The sequence below is a fragment of the Plutella xylostella genome, chromosome 28 (genome assembly GCF_932276165.1).
Source record: "Plutella xylostella chromosome 28, ilPluXylo3.1, whole genome shotgun sequence".
NCBI classification, from domain to species: Eukaryota; Metazoa; Arthropoda; class Insecta; order Lepidoptera; family Plutellidae; genus Plutella; species Plutella xylostella.
In genome coordinates, this window is record NC_064008.1 from 3,858,832 (window position 1) to 3,881,380 (window position 22,549).

Below are 22,549 nucleotides of genomic sequence, written 5' to 3' on the forward strand. Positions count from 1 at the left end.
TTTGTTAAATAAAATAAATTAGGTACTATGAGGAAAATAAATAAAAATATTAAAAAATCTAAACCATGAGTTTGTTGAAATATAGAACAACAGTGTGTTATTTAAAAAATAATTTTTTTTATTTTCACAATTTGAGATTATCCATGACAGACAACAACCATAGACAAAAACCGATTATAGATGGCGCTAGTAAACTTCATACTCAACAGCACTGCATTTTTTTTTCGGTACGGGTCCTTTCCGCCAATACAAAAATCAAATGGAGTGATTTCAACCATATGCAATAACGATAACCACGACATAGATGTTATATTATTTCTTGGTAAGACTGTAACATTTGTATGATTTATGACATCTTACGTTGCCTCGGAAGAATGCAGCTCATAAAAAACAACAGGCCGGTGGCCATCTATCGGACGATTTTGCAATTTTAAAATTGACAAGGAAAATCCCCCATTAGTTTAGAACAACATTGGTTCAGAATGACCTTACGGTTAGCAATACCAATCTTGCAACACTGTATAAAGTGGCTTATCACAATGCTTGCCGGTCTTGGTTTCAGCTTATCATTTCCATATAATTAATTCAGCACAAATGACTAGCGAGAATCTTCAATCTCGGCCATCTCGGCTGACCAAGCGGTTAACAAATGATGAAGCTAAAGCCAATGGCACGGAAAAACTGATAATTTTTGGCTCTTTTAGGCGGGATTTTCTTATGCATTATTATTACTACCGAAAATAGAGGTTGAAGTTGGAGCGGTGGTAGCTCAGTCGGGTAAGCGCCCGCTTCTCACCCAAGAGATGCGGGTTCGAATCCCGGCGCTGACATGTACCAATGAGTTCTTTTAACTTAAGTACAATGTATACCATCGCTATTACGGTGAAGGAAAACATCGTGAGGAAACCTGCATATCTAGATTTAGCACATCTAGATATGTGAACCCACCAACCCGCAGTGGACCAGCGTGGTGGGAAATGGTCCAAGCTTAGGAAGGCAGTTTAGACCTTGGGGATATGCACAAAGGTTCCACTCGAGAGAGCCAGGTGCAGGTACTTACACCCCCACAGAGAATAGAATAGAATAGAATAGAATAGAATAGAGAGGTTGAAGTTCAGAGGTACTTACCTAATTAAGATAACACGCAAAGATTCACGGTCCTGTGCCATAATAATTCAGTTTTTTTTTTTTTTAATTAATGAACAAACAAACAAACATAAACTCTATTTTATAAAAGTGTGTGTGTGTTAGAAGAAATGACAGAATAAATAAGTTTAGCTTACCTACCTAATAGCGATAATTATGAGCCAGTAAAAAGAACTAAGGCAAGTCTCAAAGCCTAGGTTTATGAAGATACTAAACCACTTTTTATACCAATTATCTCGAAGGCTCAAATCACAAAGTTTTCCACGAAAATCACTTTGCGTCGTCGTTTTAACTCTTCCATGTCGTCGTTGTGTGTAGGTGTTACTAGGCATGGGATCATAGAATGCAAAAAATATATTTTGCTCGTCTAGGTGGTATTTAAAGTTTCTTTATAATGGTTTGCCGAAAAAGTTGTTATAAGAAGTGGCGGATTTATTGGTTATGTAGTAAGTACTTATACTAGTCGCCTTCGTATGAACTTTGCATGATAAAATTTTGTTTTTAATTTTTTTTTCTATTTACGAGTAATGTTTTTATTGTATACGTCTACTTAAGTAAATAGAACGGTAGTCATTTCTTTCAAATAATATATTTTCGTTGTTAGCTGTTTCACAATATATGGTTAGTACTGCCTGTGAGATAAAATACATGCTGTCACTGTCAAAAAAATAATATCAAAAAGTGACAGCAAGTATTTTATCCTACAGGTAGCCACTAACCAGACATTGTAAAATAGGGGCAATTTCAATGATTGTGAAATTTTATTTTTCGATTAACTTTCTTATGTTTTTATTTTTAAAGGGCCTTCTTATTTGTGAGATGAGGTATAATATAAAGTATAAAAATTGCCATCTAGCAACTTTTACTTACTAGCAAACCAACTGAGAGCATCACTAGCGAACTAGTAAGATTTCAGCAGTTTTATTTTTTTCGCAAAGCTAGTCAATTTTGCTACAAGCAAGACTCGTGTATCCTAAATGATCACTGTCGCCTCTAAATCCTTTTTCTGATAGACACATTTAAGCCTGATGTCCGATAGAAAGAATCTCAAGGGATTTTTATCTTTACTTTTACGCAGAATATAGGGGTTCGATTTTTACCATATATTTTACAATATATTTTTGTTGCTTTGTTTCCGTAATACATAAGGATGCCTGTAAGAGATCGCTATCAGCGATAAGGCCGCTTATCGTTGTACCACCATTACCTTAGAAGTTATTCACCGTAGAAGAAAATACTGTAATACCTTGGCAATGTCAACTGTAGGACTGTTAGTGCGGTCAAGAAGGCTCTGAGGGTTACTCTATACTGGCCAAAAATAAACAAACGGCAGCTATCATGCAATCGGAACAGAGTCGTGGTAAGCAACTCATTTCTCGTAAACTGAAGTGACCCTCCTGAGTTAAAATATTTCACGTCTCTTTTCACGTTCCTGCCAAATATTTTCATGAAGCCCTGAAAATAGGCGCGGACTATCTTTAAAATAGCACGTCAGAATGTAACAAAACAGGCAATGAAAAACCCCTCGTTTATTTAACTTTCTCAGGTAGTTGTAAGGCTGCGTTCACAAAAGCTGCTGTGCTAACCATGTTACCACGTATATTTATAGTATCTCATTGTAATAAACATGCCGATGGCATGTGTTCGTTCGTCTTGTTCAGGATTTCAAAACCAGGCCAGGCCCCCTATCGCAAACTTGTTTTGACAACGATTTTCGGATTGAAAGTGTATTGAATTATACAGGGTGTTGCAAAAAGGGTATACTAAGCGGAAACCTACATGTGCAGCATGTTATATCTAAGCCCGAAACTGAAATCAGAATTTGGAAATTCGCGAAAAAAAAATTTTTTTCCATAGTAAAAAGTCACGTGACCAAAAAGTTTCTATGGAAAATTAATTATTTTTTTCGCGAATTTCCAAATTCTGATTTCAGTTTCGGGCTTAGATATAACATGCTGCACATGTAGGTTTCGGCTTAGTATACCAATTTTGCAACACCCTGTACATTAATAACTCCGTAAATGTTAGTTCTTTTTTACTACACGATAACCCTGCAGTTTTCCTGTGAGTCAGTCGCATAGAGTCAGTTGCCTTGCTATCTATGAAAACACTATTTGCTGAAATCGAAGGCAAACAGTAGTTGTCTATGGACGCAGCCTTACATTGGAATAACGCGACAATTTGTCCACGGTCGCTATCTCTCGCAGTGTTCGTTCGTTGAAGAGATCATTTAAACAATTACTCCCGGCATGTTTTGTGAGAGGAGATAGAAGCTGCCAACTAATGATGTGGAAGTTACCCTCCACAATATACGTATTATACATTTTGTGTGTCACTTCTACGAAGTGAATTATGATGTTGAGGCTGAGTGAGGTGTGACTTGGTCTCTCGGCTTATAAATGTGAAAAAATATCCTAATCTCTCAAACGAAGACATTTTTAATCGGTACGCAGCATAAGTGGAAGATGATTGGCCGATGATGATAATTTACTTATACTTAAGTACTCAGAATGTTATTTAGTCAATTAATTAAGCATCAGTAGAATTTATAAATAGGAACATTCCAAAACCTTACAATCCTACAACTGGACTAAAGTTGGTAGCTTCTACCTCCATGGTCAGTCCATTCCTAAACAAATATCAGTCCGCCGCCGCCGCCGTGTTAATTCACTGAGAGAATAAAACTCAGTTACGCCCTTTTGCCCTCAACCTAAAGTTTAGTGCTGTTTGCTTTCCACTGGCATGTAGTGGTCAAGAGACTGCTAAGAAGTGGTTTTTAGGGTTCCGTACCCAAAGGGTAAAACGGCACTCTATTAGTAAAATTCCACCGTGTCTTTTGGATTGTAATTGTAACTATGAACCGTGATAGTTTTGTAGGGTGGGATAATTAAAATTATAGACTAGCATTATAGTGTAAAAGTGTTTTATTGCTCAAAATAGAGTATCCTAGCATTCAAGCCAACAATTGTAAAGTAACAAGATAACAAGTCAACAAAATTACATCACAATCTGAATAAGTTATTAAATAAATAAATAAATGCATCCATACGGAAATGTAAGTACCAAAAATCTTGTAAAAACAAAATGATAAGCTTCAGTCAGTGTAAATATCACAATCCTTAGTTCTCTGGTTTGTAGTCACCACAGGTAGGGAAACCAGGAGGAGTGGGGGGCATGTCCCAGTTCTCTCCGACCTTGAAAACCAACCCCATACCGACCTCCACATGGAACTCAATGTGGCAGTGGAAAAGCCAGTACCCAGGGTTGTCAGCCTTGAACCTCACAACCGTGTAACCACCGTCAGGGATCGTCACGGTATCCTTAAGCGGAGCATCAATAAGATTCCTCTTCAAGAGACCAGCGGCGTCGTAAGCCTTGACCTCTTCAGCAGAAGTGCTGGAGCCCAGCCGTCTCATTCCAACAACACGGAAAGCGTATCCGTGCAAGTGGAAGGGATGATTGGCGTCGTAAGTGTTGCCTTCGTCAATGATGACCAGCTCAACGACGGAACCCAGTTTGACGGAGAGAACGTGGGGACACTTGCAGAATTCCTTCTCGCAGTATTCTTCGTCGACGGTGTCGGCGTTACAGAAGCCGCTGGAAGAGAGAGGCTTGCTGATCAGGAGAGGGGTCTTCGGGTTCTGCATACTGATGTGGTTCAGTTGAGGGGTGAACATCTTGTTGTCCGTGTCGGTCACTGGAATAAAGAAATGGATTTCGATTTTAATATTGTGGCAATTTTGTGTTGTGTTTTTTTTTACGTGGGTAATAATTTACACAGGTTTTCTTATAAAAAATAGAATGTGAAATAAAAAATTCTGAACATATTTTAATACTAGTAATGAAATAATTTTAATAATAAAGTATAATAGGTGCATTAAAAGTAGTAAAATACTGTAAAAAATCATAGATCATATTTCGTGTTTAAAGAACGTTTTCAAAATACTTTGAAACACAGGAATTTAGACTCTTTGTGTCGGTCAAAAAGTTTGAATTCATAAGAAAAAGAAAGACGAAATTTTTAAACCTATTTTAAACTGACAAAAAGCTCTAATAACTCGAGGGATAGACTTGACCAAGACCAATTGCAAAACATTTGTAAAGGTTTAAACTCCGAAACAAAGAAGAACTCACTCTGGTTGAACCCGTAGTACGGAGCCTTGTGGTACTCGGAGTTGTTCTTGCCGTAGAAGTCGTAGGTGATGTAGAACTGGTGGTCAGGCACCTGGACAAATAAAAGGAAAAAAATAATAATAATGAAATGAAATATTGTATATTCGGCGTAAAATTTTACAATTATTTGTCGATAGTCATAATATTACTCTACCACCATTTCACAAAGGCCCCGTAATTAAGGAAGAAATGGCGAAAGAAACTCCTCAAGCATCTTTGAAATTTCACTTCACACAAAACCAAGTACACATTGGTTTGTCTGTGGGGAGAGAGTCGCACTAAGTTGTCGCTAAGCCTAGTCAGAGGTCTTCGGCAGCTTGAAAACAACTGACAGTCGGGTTGCCCACTTACCCGACAACTCTCTCAGCACAAGCTCGCTTGTGTTGGGGTCCACCAACTCACACTGGGCCTGCGTGGTTGACTAAGCCTAAAACCCTTCCATCATTGGAATGACCCAGCAGCTAACTATCTTCGATATTTATTTTTTATGTTCTGTTTCTGTTCCTTTTCTTTCTTTCGTTAGCATATTATTTAATGCGTTACATAGACGACATAATTATTATTATTACCTCCTTCATGCTCTCATCCCAGGCGTGGAGCGAGTGCATCTCGGGAATACTGATGGTGGCCATGTCTTCCTCACCCTTGTTCAGAGCGTTCAGTTGCTGGAAAGATAATTAAATATTAGTATTCTTCATCTTTTAGTATATCAGGAGGGTTGGAAGTGCAGAGTAAGTTGTTATAATGCACTGTTGATACTCTTATTCGAGAAGGATCATTTTTCTTCTACTGGATTATTAAAACAAATATCTTATCATGCTATACAATTGGGTTATGGCAGACATTGGTGATGTCGGTTAAAAATAGAAAATGCCTCATGAGACAGTGCGCCATACTTCAGCTTCCTTCAAAAAGGACCTTGTATCTTTATCTATATGTAATTCATTAGGCTGTCTCCGAGTGTCATTATCGCTAGTTTGACGTTGACGACATCACATTTTCCAGTAGATTGCCTACCAGATCCCTGTTATATGGGGTCCCTACTGTTTATAGATACCTTTTTTACAGCAAATGCTATGAGAAACGCAAACTCTACATACCAGACCATCCCTGTGAGACTCCTCCCAGGTCGGGTTACCGGCGGGTTCTTCATCAGGAGCTCCCTCGTAGTGGAGGACCACCACCTGCTTGGCCTTGGTGAAGCTGGTAGGAGAGGGGAAATATTTATTATGATGATACATATAAAACATACGTAGCATGGAACGAAAGACGGGAGTAACAAGACGTGACTTTTCACTTGCTTTGATGTTGCTTACATTTTTGACTAACTTTTGTATTGTCGGTATTTTAAGCACAAATAATTTTAGTACAGATCATCAACAACTATTTAGTATGATTATTTATTTATTTTTAATGTGTATTAAATTAAAGTAAATAACTGAAAAAATATGTGTAGTATGAAGATATTATGTATGTATACATGTAAATAACTAAAACAAATATTCTCAAGATACTTGTTGCATGTCTTGGGAGGATCGTAGTTGGAAATTGGAAAAAAAATAATTCTTACCGGTCATCACAGTCCATAAGACCACGGAACTTGATCCAGTAGTTGTCGACCTCTTTGTCAGCGGTGATGACAAAGTCGAAACGCTCTCCAGCATAGGACACAAGGGAAGTAGCTGAAAGAAAACAAAATCAAAATTTATAGTGAGGAATACAAAGCGGTTGAGGCTTTTGTCCAGCAGTGGATAAATATAGTCTTAGTATGAAGAAGATGATGCACTGCAGTCATTAACAAAGAGAAAGGGTTATTAGTGCTTCAACTTAATGTTTTTTTTCACAACAACTGAAAACTAGATTTGCAATATAAGTTTATTTATGTATCACAGATGTCTGCGGGTAAGAAGAGAATTTATTTAACATATTCCTGCATTAAAAAAATGTTTGGATTACAAAAGACGACTTAAAATCGAATTTGTATCTTGGATATTATAGGTACATGGGGTTGAAGCAGAGACTTACCAATGATGGGCTCCAAGTCGTGACCGTCAGAAGCGATGAGGGTGAAGTTGTGGCCGTCGATGGTCATCTCGATGGGGCAGTTCATGAACTCGGCGTTGATGAGACGGAATCTGTAACTGTATCCCTGAAAACAAAAACATTCATAAAGATTCATACAAAATGAACAAAATACCAATCCCCTATACTCCAAGCAATAATCTGTTGTGAGATAATAGAGGGTTTTGCAAAGGTGGTGTGATTGTGAACAACTATTGATTTGCGTCTTTCAAATTCTTGCAAATTAGGTAATAAAACGAAGGATAAAAAAACGAAGTTTGAAACAATTGGAAATTTACTAATGCTGTATAAGATGACAATAATCTTTCAGAGTTTAGACTGTTAACTGTAAAAAAGGCTTCCAACAGTACACAGAAGCTGTTGTAGCTGTAGACCAAGAAGCAATGAAATAAATAAACACAAACCTTCTCCACATCAAACTGGGCGGTCTTCATGTAGAAAGGCTCGTCAGTGTCGTTGCCGAACAGCTTGAAGCGACCGACTCCATTGACGAGCAGCGCCGGGGGCTTGTTGTCGCCGGTGGAGTGGTGGTGGTCCGTGTACTTGGCCACGGTGGTCTCGTGCAGCCAGTCGGTGACTAGCATCACGTGCTCGGACCTGGGGTCGATGAAGATAATTAACGCTTACGGTAATTGGAATACTTTATTAGGAACTGGAACGAGGAGGTCATGGTCAGGGATGGGTGAAATACCCAGGGTAATGGTAATGGGAATATGGGTTGATACATTGAGTTGAAATTAAAGCAATTGAGTTGAGGACGGGAGGACGAAAGCCAATGGCAAATTTCAAAATGCAATGCTAATGTTTAAAAAAATAATTCGGATCCTCAAAATCCTCTCCTTCATTTTGAGCTTCAACTCTACAGCAAGATTTGTAAGAAGGTATTATATGCGCAATGCGCAAAACCAGTAAAAATCTGGACTCGGCCAGCAAGGGTTAATAAAGACATATAACTACAACACATACTTGTCATAGTCGTAGAAGCCGTTAGGCTCCCTGGAGCGGGTCTTCCTGACGATGAAAGCACCGGCCATACCGTCGGTCCTCTGCAGACCGGAGTGAGAGTGCCAGAAGTGGGTTCCAGGGTTGCTGGCGGTGAAGTTGTATCTAAAAAGAGAAAAAAAAATTGATATTCAATATAATAAGAGTATAGATATGATGCAAACAAGAATTATTGGAAACGGTTAACCAAAAATGAAACAAAAGTCATGAAAGAAACCTAGGTATCAGTTTTATTTTAGTTTAAAGGTGTATTTCAAATTTAGTTATTGATAAATAATGAAAAATTAAATCTATTGGTCTCTTGTTCTAACATTATACGGCCAAAGCAAGACAGCAATAGATTTAAATGCGTTTAAATGTTTGGTGCATGTCACCATAATTTAAACCATTTTAAATAAAATTCTCACCTGAAAGTAGACAGAGGGGAGATAGGGCACTGAGTGACCCATGGGGTTCCGTCCATGTAGGGGGTTCCGACCTGGTGCATGCCATGCCAGTGGACCGAGGAACCCTCAGTCATCAGCTCATTGTCTACGTCGACGATCACTCGGTCGCCTTGACAGACCTAAAACATAAACTTGAGAAATAAGTTCACTGCGTTGTGATGTCTTAAGAATCTCGTAATTTGCACACATAATTTTTGCTTTATGTTTATTTCCTATTTTATTTGTTTTGTTTCATGATAGAAGATTTCAGTATTTTACTTCAATTCAGCAGCCAGAGTCAATCCCATAACAATGCCACAAGACCATAAATCTCAAACTCACCGTAATAGCAGGTCCGGGCATTTTCCTGTTAACAACGTTAAGAGGCCTGGAGATGCCGTCAGCAGGAATGCAGTCCTTCCTGTTGCAGTCATCAGCGTTGAAGGGGCAGTCGTAGCAGGCCTTGCTCATGGACTGGTACCAGCCGATCTCGAAGTCGTAGTGGCAGGTCATGGTCTCTCCCTCGATACATTCTCGGTTGCAAGGGTGGTTCTCCTCGTCTTCTGCGGTAGCGCCTGTGAATGGATGAATAGTTTAGAATAGAATAGGATAGAATTATCTTTATTTTGCACGATGGAAGAAAATATTACAAAATGACAACCTATGAATTAAATATCAGAAAAAGACGGCGGTATTGATTAAAGAAATCTCTACCAACACAACGTTTTGGTTTAGTTGTATTTGTTTGTCCTGTGTTTTGGGTGAATTGTATAGTTGTTTATTATGTATTTAAGGTTAATTTACTGAAACAAATAATCCAACTTTATATAGGGTCCTGAGTCCCGCTTTTGGCTATCGTTTTAAACACGCTGTATAATGTAGGTACTTACCCGAAAGCAAGGCGATGGCTGCCACGCAGCACAGCACCTGGCTGAATCTCTTCATGGTGCTGGTTTGTCTGTAGAAAGAGGTGTGGCATTTTAGGAATTATATTTTTTATATTTAAATCCTCCATAGTTTCAATATTGTAGAAGGCCTGGCTTAATTAAGGCCTAGTTTAGGAGTAATTTGGTGCTATTGTCCCTGGAACTTTTTAATTGCTTGTGAGTGTAACAAGGTTGTTTATAAATAAGTAGTGGATGAGATTGAGTCAGTTTTTATAAATGTTTTAATAGGTGCCTATATATATTATAATCATAATAATATTTTATGTGTAAACTTTGCACTCAAATCCGTTTAATTTACCATAAACGAACTGAACGTCGCAAGCCTACCTCATAAAACCAATATTTGCTATGCCACGTACTTAAAAATATCGACAAACCCCTATAATTAGTGAAAAATAATATATATCTATGAACTACTAATCTAGAATACAGAGATTTACAGGTGACATCAATTAGGATTAGGATTAGGAACCGTATTGTAATTAGCAAAAAGATTTATGCAAAGATATGAATAACGAAGGCCCGATAATGTTATCTTTTACATAAACAGATAAGGTATTGGTTTGCTACCGGATATTTATTTTATCAACTTGAGCCATCTGGACACATGCTACCCCCAAGTAGCGCCACAAAAAATCACAAAGTTAAAATTAAAGTCAAAAGGCAGATTAAAATTAGATTATAGTAATTCATGAGTATATTAATTTATCTCAGTTCAATTTTATTTCACTAAGCTAAAAAAAACAATGTCAAAAAAGCTATAAGCACTACCAAGACACAAAAATATACATCATAATATTAAAGTATGTATTATGAATACACCAGTAAGTCAGTCTTTACAATGACAATAAATGTCTAAACCATCAAGGGATCTTAAGCAAAGCCCACACAGGCAGGTGGCTTATAATATTGTTTAGCGCCTAAAGTTAACTTTACAGCGTAAAGCATAACCAGAGGGCTAATCCACAGTTCAAAAATATTATCTTCACACAAAAATACAACGTTTTCGAGGGTTCGTTAACTAGTTGATTATCGCAAATCAACGCTTTTAATTATATATATTTATTTAAATATAAATACAAACAATGCCTTTTAATTAAGCTCTTTTTTATTTTCGTTTTTTATACAATTAGACAGTCAGTCAGGCTTTTTCCACTATCATAATAGTTATACTATCGTATATATTATCGTGGGAAATAATCCTGGATAGATTTCAAGTTGAAATCCATATTAAAATGTGTTTATGTCACTAGAACTATCCTTCAGGGACTGGTACGCGTTGATAAATAAATAAATAATAAATAAATATATGGGGACATCTCACACACGGCCATCCGACCCCAAGCTAGGCAGAGCCTGTGTTATGGATATAGGACAGCTGATATATCTACACAAATACATAGATAGGTAGATATTGATTATAAATATTAACACCCAAAACCCGAGTGCAAATATCTGTCTTTAAACAAATATCTGCCCCAGCCGGGAATCGAACCCGGGACCTACGGCATATAGCAGTCAGGGCCACTAACCACTACGTCATTCGACCGTCATGATGATAATGATCCTCTGAGATTGACTTAAAATATTTATTTCTTTTATTTTAAATAGTCTATGTTTTTTCCCACTGCTGGGAAAATGAAAAACTAAAAATATTATTAAAATAAAATAATTGAACTCACCCCAGGCAAATTCTCACAATAAACCCGAGTTCCGTCGACCAATGAAGGTACGGAACAACGAAACGACAAAAAACAAAAGTCTAGAAGCTAGACTTTTGTCCCTAAGAACCTTATTCAAGACTAAGTGATAGTGAAAAAGTTGATCTCCTATATATTTCCTTTACATGAGATAATCTGTGTGATAGGTGGATAAGATAAATGTATTAATTAATTAATTAGTTGACTTCCTCATATCGCCTAAGCACAACTCGCATCAACTGGACACAATATATTTCAATGATTTTCATGCCAAGGTTTTCCAAAATATTGTATAAAAGTGAAGTTCATTGTTTACATCGATTCGGTTACAAAGTCCAAATTGATCAGTGTTTGAGCACCTCTGAAATGCTTGATTATACGTACCACATGCTAAATAACAAACATTTAATTTTGTCCGATTTAAAACTTTATATTCGTAAACAAGATTATAAAATATAAGTAAAAAAGTATTAGGTTACTATAAATAAAAGAAAGGTGTATAAGTTTAACGTTTCTGTAGGTCTTTCATTGTTTCCCTACCGGGGTAGCTGGGCCAGCTACCACGTATTTCGTTCATTAAAAGCCCTGTACAGACCGGACCAACGAAGGCCAACGAACGGGTTACGTTGGCCTTCGTTGCTGCAATCTGCCCTGTATTATGTATGATAAATATCCATCGTTGGGATAACCGTTGGCGTTCGTTGGGCGTTCGTTGGCCCGGTGTGTACGCAGCTTTAAATGAATATTTTAAGGTAAGGTAAGTTGTTAATTAAAAAGTAAAAGTAAAAGTAAAATATGCTTTATTGCCAAAATAAAAATGACCTTACATAACTTATTCTACATTATAACTAATTATGACTAAGTTACATTATACTATTTTAGTTGAAACAAGTACTTCAATAAATTAAAATTTTCTTTTGGCAAATGGTGACATGCTCAGCATAAGTCGACGGAAAACTTGTCTTCGATCGACGCTGTTTTTCAGCATGCCCCAGTGTGTTTATTTAATTTACAAGATCCTTACAGTCTAACAGAGGCGCCTTGTAAAGTAAACTACAGAACTAAAAGAAGAATACAATTTCATGCACTTATTTCATAATCTTAAAAAAAAACAATAATAATAAAAATAAATAAACTTTTATAAATAAATCGGTATGTGTAACTGAGAATTTTGAATGAGTAGATAAGTATGAGTTAAATAATGTTTTGTGTATGTATCTGTGTTATATATATTATAGTTTTAAACAATGGAATTATGTTATGCAAATTTGGCAATTACAAGTTGGCAATAAAAGCACAACAGTTCGCTGACTGCATTGAATTCTGGTAGGTGTCTACATTAAAATAAATAAAGGCTCGAGTTCGATTAAGGTTGTTCCTTTCCGGTGATGTTGTTACTATGAAACATGTAAGAAATTTTTTACAGATGTGAATTAAAATCTAAGTTCACATTTTTTTTATTAACCCGTATCTGCCTCAGCGGCTTGTAAGTACCATGATCGCTGGTTTTTCGTAACATTTCACATTTAAACTAGGTACTTATCTATTTTGTAAAAGTTACTATACGGAAACTTATGAATTAGGAAATGAAGGATTTCAGAAACTGATGACCAATTTATACACCCGTTGTCTTTTGAGAATGATTATTTTGGCAAACGGATAGAGCATACAACAAAAGGGTGTCCTTTATAATAAGCTCCCTGGTTCTATACAAGAATCAAATCCAGGACTAAAATTTCTCACAATTTTTCACAAACGAGTGCGGCAGCTGTTGTTTTTTGAAAATTTAAAATACTGCGCCCGGCGGGAGAGGACCGTAAAAAGTCAGCGAATTGTCGACTCGCGTGTCGGTATTCATTAAAAGCTGGAGGGAGGGTTTCTCTAGCTTATCAAATAAATTAACGAAGGACATGTCATGCAATCGGCACACTTAGGGCCAGTTTATTAATCCCTAGTTAACTCAACCATTGGTCAAAAATGGCAACCATTAGTAAAAAACCATCAAAATTCGTATGCAGATGTCATGCTTGACACGTACTTTGACCAATGGTTAAAGTTGACCACGGATCAAAAAACTGGCCCTTAGTGCCAATTTCTCCATAGTAGATTAGAGCAGAACCAGGTATTAGTGGCTGACTTTTGACACATCTGTCAAGAATTTTATATGGAGATGACGTATAATTGATAAACCAATCCTTGGTCGGTTAGATAACCGACTATGGGGAAATTGGGCCTTAAACATGGTGCGGGGCAGTAATTAGGTAAGTAAGGACCGCTTTGATTGGTTTTTCGTATTCTAGAGCGACCCCATGTGCACTTCAGACTGACTCGCAATAAGCAACCGTAATTTTTAAATGCTTCGTTCATTTAGCATCCTCGTGCAAAGAGGATTTATTTTGATCCCTGTAGTGCGATGACATTTTTATAACCGACTTCAAAATAGATGGTTCTGTGTTCGTTCCTTTTTAGGTTGGTTTTTCTTTACCCATACTTTGTAATACACACAGGGGCAAAGAAACAGTTCCACTAACAAAATACAGACACCAAATGACCCCAAAGTTTTTAGTTATTGAAAGAATAACAAAATAGGTATAATTATTTTTAGTTGGTAATATCCTGATACTCTAATAATAATATTTTGTACATACTTCAATGTTGCAGAAGGCGTCATTAAGCTAGCCTTTTCCGTTTAGGAGGAATTTGGTGTTTTTCTCAGTGGAACCTTTTCATTGCCCGTGAGTGTATATAGCATGATTCCTATAACATGTATAATATTGTATAACATTATATTGACATTCCTGGTAAATAAGGTTGTTTTTACATTAACAAACAAATGACCGAAAAAGTATGGATTTAACAGCTGTCATAGGGCTCAAAGTATAAGTAACTTTTAATCATAAATGTTTTTTTTTCTTTTCCATCCGCTTCCGACAATATCTCTTCAATCAATACAGGCATCACAATAAAAAGGAAAACAAAAAGGGGGCAAGCATGAACATACCAAAAGAAAAAAAGCTCCCCAAAGTGATGTATCGTATGCACTTTGCAACTGCAACCTACATAAAAGTATGTAGGTAGGTAACCAGTAGGTACATCCGTCGCACCTTTTTTCTTACTTCCCTTTTAGTCACACTCTGTATTTTTGAAATAGCTAGGAATCAAGTTAGAATGGACTTCCTCATCAATCCAGATAACCCAAATTTTGACAATAAATCTTAAAACAAAGAAGTTTAACAGTTTAATTGAAGTAAGTAGGGACTTTTTATCAAAATTCTTTTTTTTAAGGGAAAATTACGTGACACGATAACAATCTGTTGAATCGAAAAGTTTTCCGATTCGAATGGCATATCGGAACAGGAAAAGGTTATAGAGTTACGGGCTAAGCCCATATAATTGATATTCCTGCTTACTCCTCTTTTTTTTCTTTAAATAGGTATTATTAAAGCTTTACAATAATTTTATTTATTACACAAAATAGAAGCGTCCGTAGTCGAGCGGGCCTCAGTGATCGTAACTGATCGCTGAGGTTAAGCAACAACTGACACGTTCAGCCATTGGATGGGTGACCAATTTCAAGTGGTGCTTTTCTGGACGCTTCCGTACTTCGGACGGTACGTTAAGCCGTGGGTCCCGGTTGCTGCTTCGGCAGCAGTCGTTAAGCCTAGTCAGAGGCCTTCGGGCGGCTTGAAAACATCTGACAGTCGGGTTGCCCACTTACCCGACAACTCTCTCAGCACAAGCTTGCTTGTGTTGGGGTCCACCAACCCGCACTTGGCCAGCGTGGTGGACTAGGCCTAAACCCTTCCTTCACTGGAAGGAGACCCGTGCCCCAGCAGTGGGGACGTAATGGGTCGTGATGAAAACACAAAATAGAGAATAATTATAAAACACTGGTTTACAAACATACAATGGCGCACTTATTGCCATAAACAATACCTTCCAGCCAACCTTTGATTGCTGAAAAACTATGGTTCAATAAAATTAATCTTGTTTAATCTGTGCACTAACTAAGTAGAAAAACCTACAAAATATAAAATAATGGCTGGAAATATTCTACCTATAATAAAATCATAATGAAAAGGATTCTAGGAAATACTACGTCGGAAATAGGTTGTATTGTTCCTTAGTTATGAAGTTAATAAAATCAAATGCCAATGTAGGTACGTTTTAGTTCCAGTTCCAGTATTTAACCCACACAGTATCAGCAGAGTAATTAATATTGTGAATAAGTTTTAATTAGCTCAACCATTCTACAGTGCAGCAGCCACGCTGAGAACTAATATAACTAATAATAACTAGCCCACGCTAACATAAAAGCACGTTTGTTTCTATTAAGGCTGTATTTTGCAGTATATTTTGGACTATCTCATGTCTAGCTTCGCTTCTCCTTAAAAGGTTTTAGGAACGAATTTCCGGAAATAAAATGTGTTTTTGTATGGCACCTTTCTTCGTCGATCGTTAAAAGCCCAATATTATTTAATTTTCTAAGAAAACTTATAAATGCCTAAAAATTAGAAGGAAGTAGTAAGCTTATATTGTTTTATGTAGCCTGTTGAGTGTCCCACTGCTGGGCAAAAGCCTCCTTATTAACTGACCACGGTTCCCGATTCTGTGCCTCCTTCGGCCATTGAGACAAAAACCTGTCGAGGTTGTCCCGCCATCTCCGTCTGGGTCTTCCGCGACGCCGACGTCCATCACTGTTTATTCTTGTTCTTCTTCTTCTTCTAGTGCCTCTCCACTACTGGAGGTTTGCGGTCAGCTCTGCACACAAGCGCATCAGCTGTTCTACGCTGGCCACTCCCGTCCATTCTCTTATATTGCGGAGCCACGACTTTCTGCATCTGCTTATTCTTAACAAACAAAAATACCTACCATACTTACATATCCATGTATGTATGTATGTATAACATTAGTTAGAAGTAGGTACTTGATGTAAGTTCAGCAGAGTTCACCCTCATAACCGCAGGGTTAGGAAACCGAAATGTCAATCAAAACTGTGACTTTGCCTTGTGGCTTCATCTCGGGGAAAGTTGGAATGTTGCCTATGAACTCACTAAGTATGATTAATAATTTGTCTAACATTTCAATTAATTATTATTTGCCTTAACCCTTAAACTAACACGTAAGTTTAGTGAACGTGGCGAAATTTTGTCAGTGGTCGGGTCTTGTCAGTATGTTTGAGTTGGTATGTCTATTACTCATTTGGTAAGTAGGTACATTAGTACCTACTTACCAAATAAATTAAGGATATTATGTACGTACATAGAGCTACTTGCCTTCTTAAAATGGGTACCCGTGTACTATTTGTAATGTTGTCGGAATTCAATAAATTTACTATTGTATACCTAAAGTCTTAGAACAAAAGTTGGTCACAATGAGCCCTAGAGTCACCTTATTCCGAGGCTATAGAATACAATAATTAAGTTTTTTATCAAATAAAAATCCTACCTTATTAGAGCCTGTAGAACTTTCAACAAACGGTTCACTGGTTCCGAGGCCGATGTGTTCTGCAGAAGCTTGCCCATCTTGCATCAGATCTCATAGATGTATGCTCACGTTCACAAAACGGTACGTAGCGTAGGTTCTTTGTTTTGTTTATTTTATGTGTTTCATGATTATTGAATGTTCCCTATACCCATCTTTTTTAGTTATGAATATATACAGGTGTTACAAAAAGGGTATACTAAGCCGAAACCTACATGTGCAGCATGTTATATGTATCTAAGCCCCAAAATAAAATCCAGGATTTAATTTTCGGGCTTAGATATAACATGTTGCACATGTAGGTTTCGGCTTAGTATACCCTTTTTGCAACATCCTGTATACGTAGCGTAGGTTCTTTGTTTTGTTTATTTTATGTGCTTTATGATGTTGAATGTTCCTTATACTCATATATTTGAGGTATGAATAAACATTTAACTACACCCTGTAGAATGTGGTCTGAGACTCAACCATTCTAGGTTATAGGTCATAGGTGGAGTAGGTATATAGTAAGGCAGCGTTCCCACTACGCCGGACCGGCAGATCTGCCGCGCCGGTAAATCTGCCGGAAGAGCTAGTGGCTGTACAATTTATATGAAGCTATTCACATTATCCCGGGTCCGGCATTTTTGCCGAGCCCGGCATTTCAACCGAACGTTTTGTCACTACGAATTGCCGGTAGAACGACCGGGCCCGGAGTAATGTGAACGAGTTTGTGCCGGTATCTCTCCCCCGCTCGCCCCGCTCGTGCTCCCCTCGCCCCTGGATGTAAAATGAAAAGAATGGAAAATCTTTCCCGTAAAATAGGGTGTACCCAATGTTTTCTTTTATTTTGCCTTCTGTTAAGATACCACCACAACACAACAATTTCGTCGTCCATTGTGCGCGCAGGTCCAAAATCAACTGAGGACTGTCTGAATTTCTTCCGGGATCCGATGTAATGTGAACACTCTGTCCGGTGTCCGGTTTTCGGCAGATCTGCCGGTCCGGCGTAGTGGGAACGCTGCCTATAGTACCACTTCACATAATATTGCAGCGTTACCTAAATGTCAATCAAAGTACTTTAATTGCTAGTGCTTCGAATATGAGTGGGAGTCCTGATGCGGTTTCAACCAGTGGCTCTCAATATTAAATCATCCTAATATACTGACGGGCTATGACAAAATTACATAGAGAAAATCACCAAATTACTCCTAAACGTAAAACTAACTTAATGACGCCTTCTGCAATATTTAAGTACATGGAACGGTGCATCACAATATTACCAACTAAAAACGTAAATATTTTGTCCAAATTTTCCATTAAATGATTAAAAAGATTGGGGCTATTTGGTGTCTGCATTTTGTGAGTGGAATTGTTTCTTTGCAATGTAGTAACAGTCAGTTCCACTTCAAATACCCCTGATAAAGTTGGTATTAACATTCAGTAAATTAGAATGATTTAATATTGAGAGCAATTTTTTCACTTTAAATACCGATGATAACTAGGAGTTTAAATCGATAGGCCTAGAGCAACCATCGATAGATCTATATTACAATAGATAGCTTCGAAAGATTTCTACTTCTTAAACTTATAATTTCGTGTAATCTGCAAAAAATATACCTGCTTACCAAATCACAATAAAATTTATATTGTACTTACGATTATATTTTGAGAGAGATCCAATGAAATCTTTAGGAAGCAGTTGAGTTCTTGAATGAAGACCATCGCGACTCCTACATCCAGCTAACTGTGCTGAAACAATTAAGTGGCAACTACACTCACGAGCAATGAAAAAGTTCCAGTGACAATAGCATCACATTACTCCTAAACGGAAAAGGGCCAGTCTTTTCTGTTTAGTGGTAATGACGCCATCTGCAAAATCGGAGTGCATTTTACAACGCATCGGAATATTAGATATTAAAATCTTAAATATTTTAATCAAACACTAAATTAAATGTTAGGTATAAAAAAATTGGGGCCATTTGGTGGCAGTTTGATAGTGGAACATATTCATTATACGTAAGTGTAAATACATCAGCAGATTATCGCTAATGTTTTTGTATGACAAATATCTGCCCCGGCCGGAATTTGAACCCAGGACCTTCGGCACTAGAACCAGCATTCTGCCCAACGAGTAAGAATCAGCAATTAATTCACTTTGAGAACCGATGACCTATTGTATATTATTATTAAACTCATTGGCGAAGCGTATAAAATAACGTTCAAAAGCCAGGCCACTTTTTAAACGGGGCTTTATGACACCTACCAGATTAAAGTCTGCCGGATACTATCGTTTTCATTGACGATTTCATGATATTTTTTTTTATATTGGTGTGGTGTGGTTGTGATACGTGTGAATTTGCCCTTATGTGTGATGTGATTTGATAAATTTATAATTAATTAAGTCTTATGCTTTTAATAAATAAATTGCAAAACCATGTAGAAAATTATCTAAAAATATATAGAAATATAGGTACAAGATAAACATATTGTCTTATATTATTTTCTATCTACACACATTACAAAGATGAGCTAAGCCAATGCACACACTCACTATCTCTGGATACCTAGGGTTGCCACTTGCCATGTTTAATTCAGTCCATAAATGAAGTTTTGTTTTGATATTCATATGTGATTACCTATTCAGCATGCATTAAAGATTACTTTTTAAAGAGTGTTGAGTTTTTTTTGTGGTTATTCAAAAGTTAAGTAGTTTCTAGCTGTGCAGCAGTTTTATTAGTTTCTATTACAGCCAATATTGCGGTGGACCACATAATATTATATTTATAACTAGATTTTCCAATGAACTGAAACATATTAAATATACTTACCTATTTTATTTTGTCGTTGGCATCCCTATATCTATCAGACACTAAGGTGTGGGCGCTTGGAGCTCTGTCTGAGAAGACAATAAAATTATTGGATCGCACACTCGTATTTACTAGGAGCTGCTAATCTCTAAAAATTTTTTTTTTTAATATACATACATACCTACACTACATACATACATATGCTCACGACTGTAATAGCCGAAGGGGTAGTCAGAGGTAACTCGTAAGCGAGTCACCCGCTTCTCGCTGTACGTTTGTACTCACGTGATAGGTTTCACTGAAGTTGTCGGGTAAGTGGGCAACCCGACTGTCAGATGTTTTCAAGCTGCCCGTTTTTATATAGGTATTCTATGAGTTAATTCAAGTAAACCATGTGCTTAGTGTTATTATTATCCTACTTATTTCTATGGATGCGTTTGATATCCATCAATCATATTCATTGGTCCACAAAGGATAGAACTGATGGGCATGGATTTATTTCACGCCTTCGCAGCACAGCTTAAAGTCTATGGCTGGTCATGCCCCTACTATTATAATTGAGGGTTTTCCATAACATTCTCACAATTGTCTTTGTACAGTACAAATTTGCAACTGCAGTGTAAATAACAACTCCTTATAAATCGTCCGGCGTCACCATTCATAAGATTCTCGGTCAGAAGAAGTGTATACTACATAGAATACCACATATACCATGTATGTACAGTAACTAGCGTAGCTTCATGCGGGACTCTTAAATTATATAAGATATTTGATGATGAAAAGGACGACGTCGTCTGGCAGTGTCGTACGCGGCCGCGTGGGCTCACATGCCGGGACGATTGTGCTCTTTGAATCGGCCATTAGAGGCTAATTTTCTAATAAAAATAAATAATACACAGCCAGCGTTGGTCAAAATAGCTACTACTTTACCGGTTTCCCTGCGGATGACGACGCCATTCCTGCTAGCCAGTTCGAATTTCGCATTCTTCCCGCGCTTTTCTCTCGCTGTCAGTGCCCCGACCACTTTTTCTTCGATCGGTGTCGGTCGATTTTATTAACGGCCAGCCACTTGTAAAGTTCGGTTGCACTTCGCAAAAAGTTTTTGCTACTGGCCAAAGTGGATCCCGTCGTGAAGAGAAAAATGAAAGTTTTCAAGAAGAAGTTGCGGTTCTCAATATTTGTGTTCGTTTGAATTAGCCGTTTTCGTGTGGTGTTAATTGTCTTTAATCATTAACTTTGTTGATTTATCTTGAATTGGCAGTGGATTACAATTGAAAATCTTCTCTCGTCTTTGAGGATTTCTGGTGAGTACCTACATTCTTATCTAACTTTACTATCTCTTGATATATATTTTTTACTCATATACTCGTATAATAACAATGCGACTATGTTTTGGTAAACACAGTCTAGTCTATATTTTTATAACTTGTCCAAAAATGCAAACAGGTGTTGTACGTTTGAAATGTATCGTTGTATGTATGCAAGCACATGATTATAGACGATGTAGGATTTAGGCCCATAGATGGTCCATTTTGAATATGATTTTTGGTAGCTAGGGTTAAAGAGGTCGGACTAGCTTAGGTATTATTACCAAATTACAGATACGTAAGAAGAAAAGAACTAAACAACTTGGTACTTACGGAGTACTTGTCTGAGTCGTTTCTTAAACAATTGAGTGAACCACTCTACACATTAATTGCATGTATTGTCTGTCTACTACTTTCCTAACTGGTTCAATGACAGTAGTAAATAGATAGATATAAAACTAGGTACTTCACAGGGAGATTTATACTAGGTAGGTACCTACTTATATCTTAATTTACAGCTAGGTACATCTATGCTTTAGCATCTTCCAAAAATAAGTTATATCAGAACCATTGACATATATATTACTGCGTAAGGACAGGCCAAACCACTCAAGAAAATGGCACCCGCGCGTTGGCCCTAAAATAGACATTTTAGGGCCAACGGTCCTCAGTCGACAGTAGTCTGTGACGGAGAGATGAGTCTTTGTTTCTTGTGTAAATATGCCTATTTTTGTTGTGAAAGGCTACAAAAACTATGATACGAAGGTCAAAAAGGAATATGGAATATCGTATCATCCTTAATTAATAAATAAACACATTTTAAAGCGATAATTATTTTACTACCAAAGTCTACTATGGCCGCACGTTGTAACCTTGTACGGACGTCCGCATGCAACTCACTCATATTATTATGTACCTACTGTCCGGTGACGGTAAAATATGAACGCACGTACAAGGTTGCGTCGTCAGGATAAGTAGCTCGGCTCTGACATAGTTCGAACAAATTATGACAGATGGCAGTTATTTCGCTTGTATGAAGAAGGTTTGAGTAAAATGTTCTGAAGGGCGTATCCTTCCTTTTGAAATCATTGATCAGAACAATATATCGCGAGTCTCACTACACAACGACGTACTTGGTGGTACAAACATTAAACGAGTTAATCTACACCGATAAAGATATCCCATGTAACACTTTCTAGGTTCGTAAAAAATGTTTAAATCAATTTGATATTTATTTTAAATCTCTCAAAGGCTACCAGCAAAAAGATAAGCAATAACCAATATCCTCTGTGATACGTAAATACCTACAAATCCGTTTTCAATACCATCAAATTTATATTATAGATATAAATGCATATCGAAAGCGGTCATGCATGGTATGAGTATGACATAACTTAAGGGCGCGTTCAAATTAGGTTCAAGATGGCAGATTGTGACTGGGTATGAGAATTAAGGTATAAGCGTCAACCTATCAGTATCGTACGTATGGGACCA

The 22,549-nt window shown here is 37.3% G+C and overlaps 1 protein-coding gene across 1 annotated transcript; it reads right to left on the bottom strand.

Annotated features, from left to right (window-relative positions):
* Window positions 1-4,052: 4,052 nt before the first annotated feature.
* On the bottom strand, window positions 4,053-11,614 carry LOC105383933 (laccase-1). The gene is made up of 12 exons (XM_048631300.1): window positions 11,458-11,614; window positions 9,719-9,786; window positions 9,171-9,403; window positions 8,811-8,968; window positions 8,368-8,508; window positions 7,806-7,998; window positions 7,345-7,468; window positions 6,890-7,001; window positions 6,420-6,522; window positions 5,889-5,984; window positions 5,281-5,371; window positions 4,053-4,843 (listed from the first exon to the last, which is right to left on the bottom strand). Exons 2-12 carry the CDS (start codon window positions 9,771-9,773, stop codon window positions 4,266-4,268), a joined length of 1,884 nt encoding a protein of 627 aa, XP_048487257.1. The 5' UTR covers window positions 9,774-9,786; window positions 11,458-11,614; the 3' UTR covers window positions 4,053-4,265.
* Between the last annotated feature and the right edge of the window lie 10,935 nt (window positions 11,615-22,549).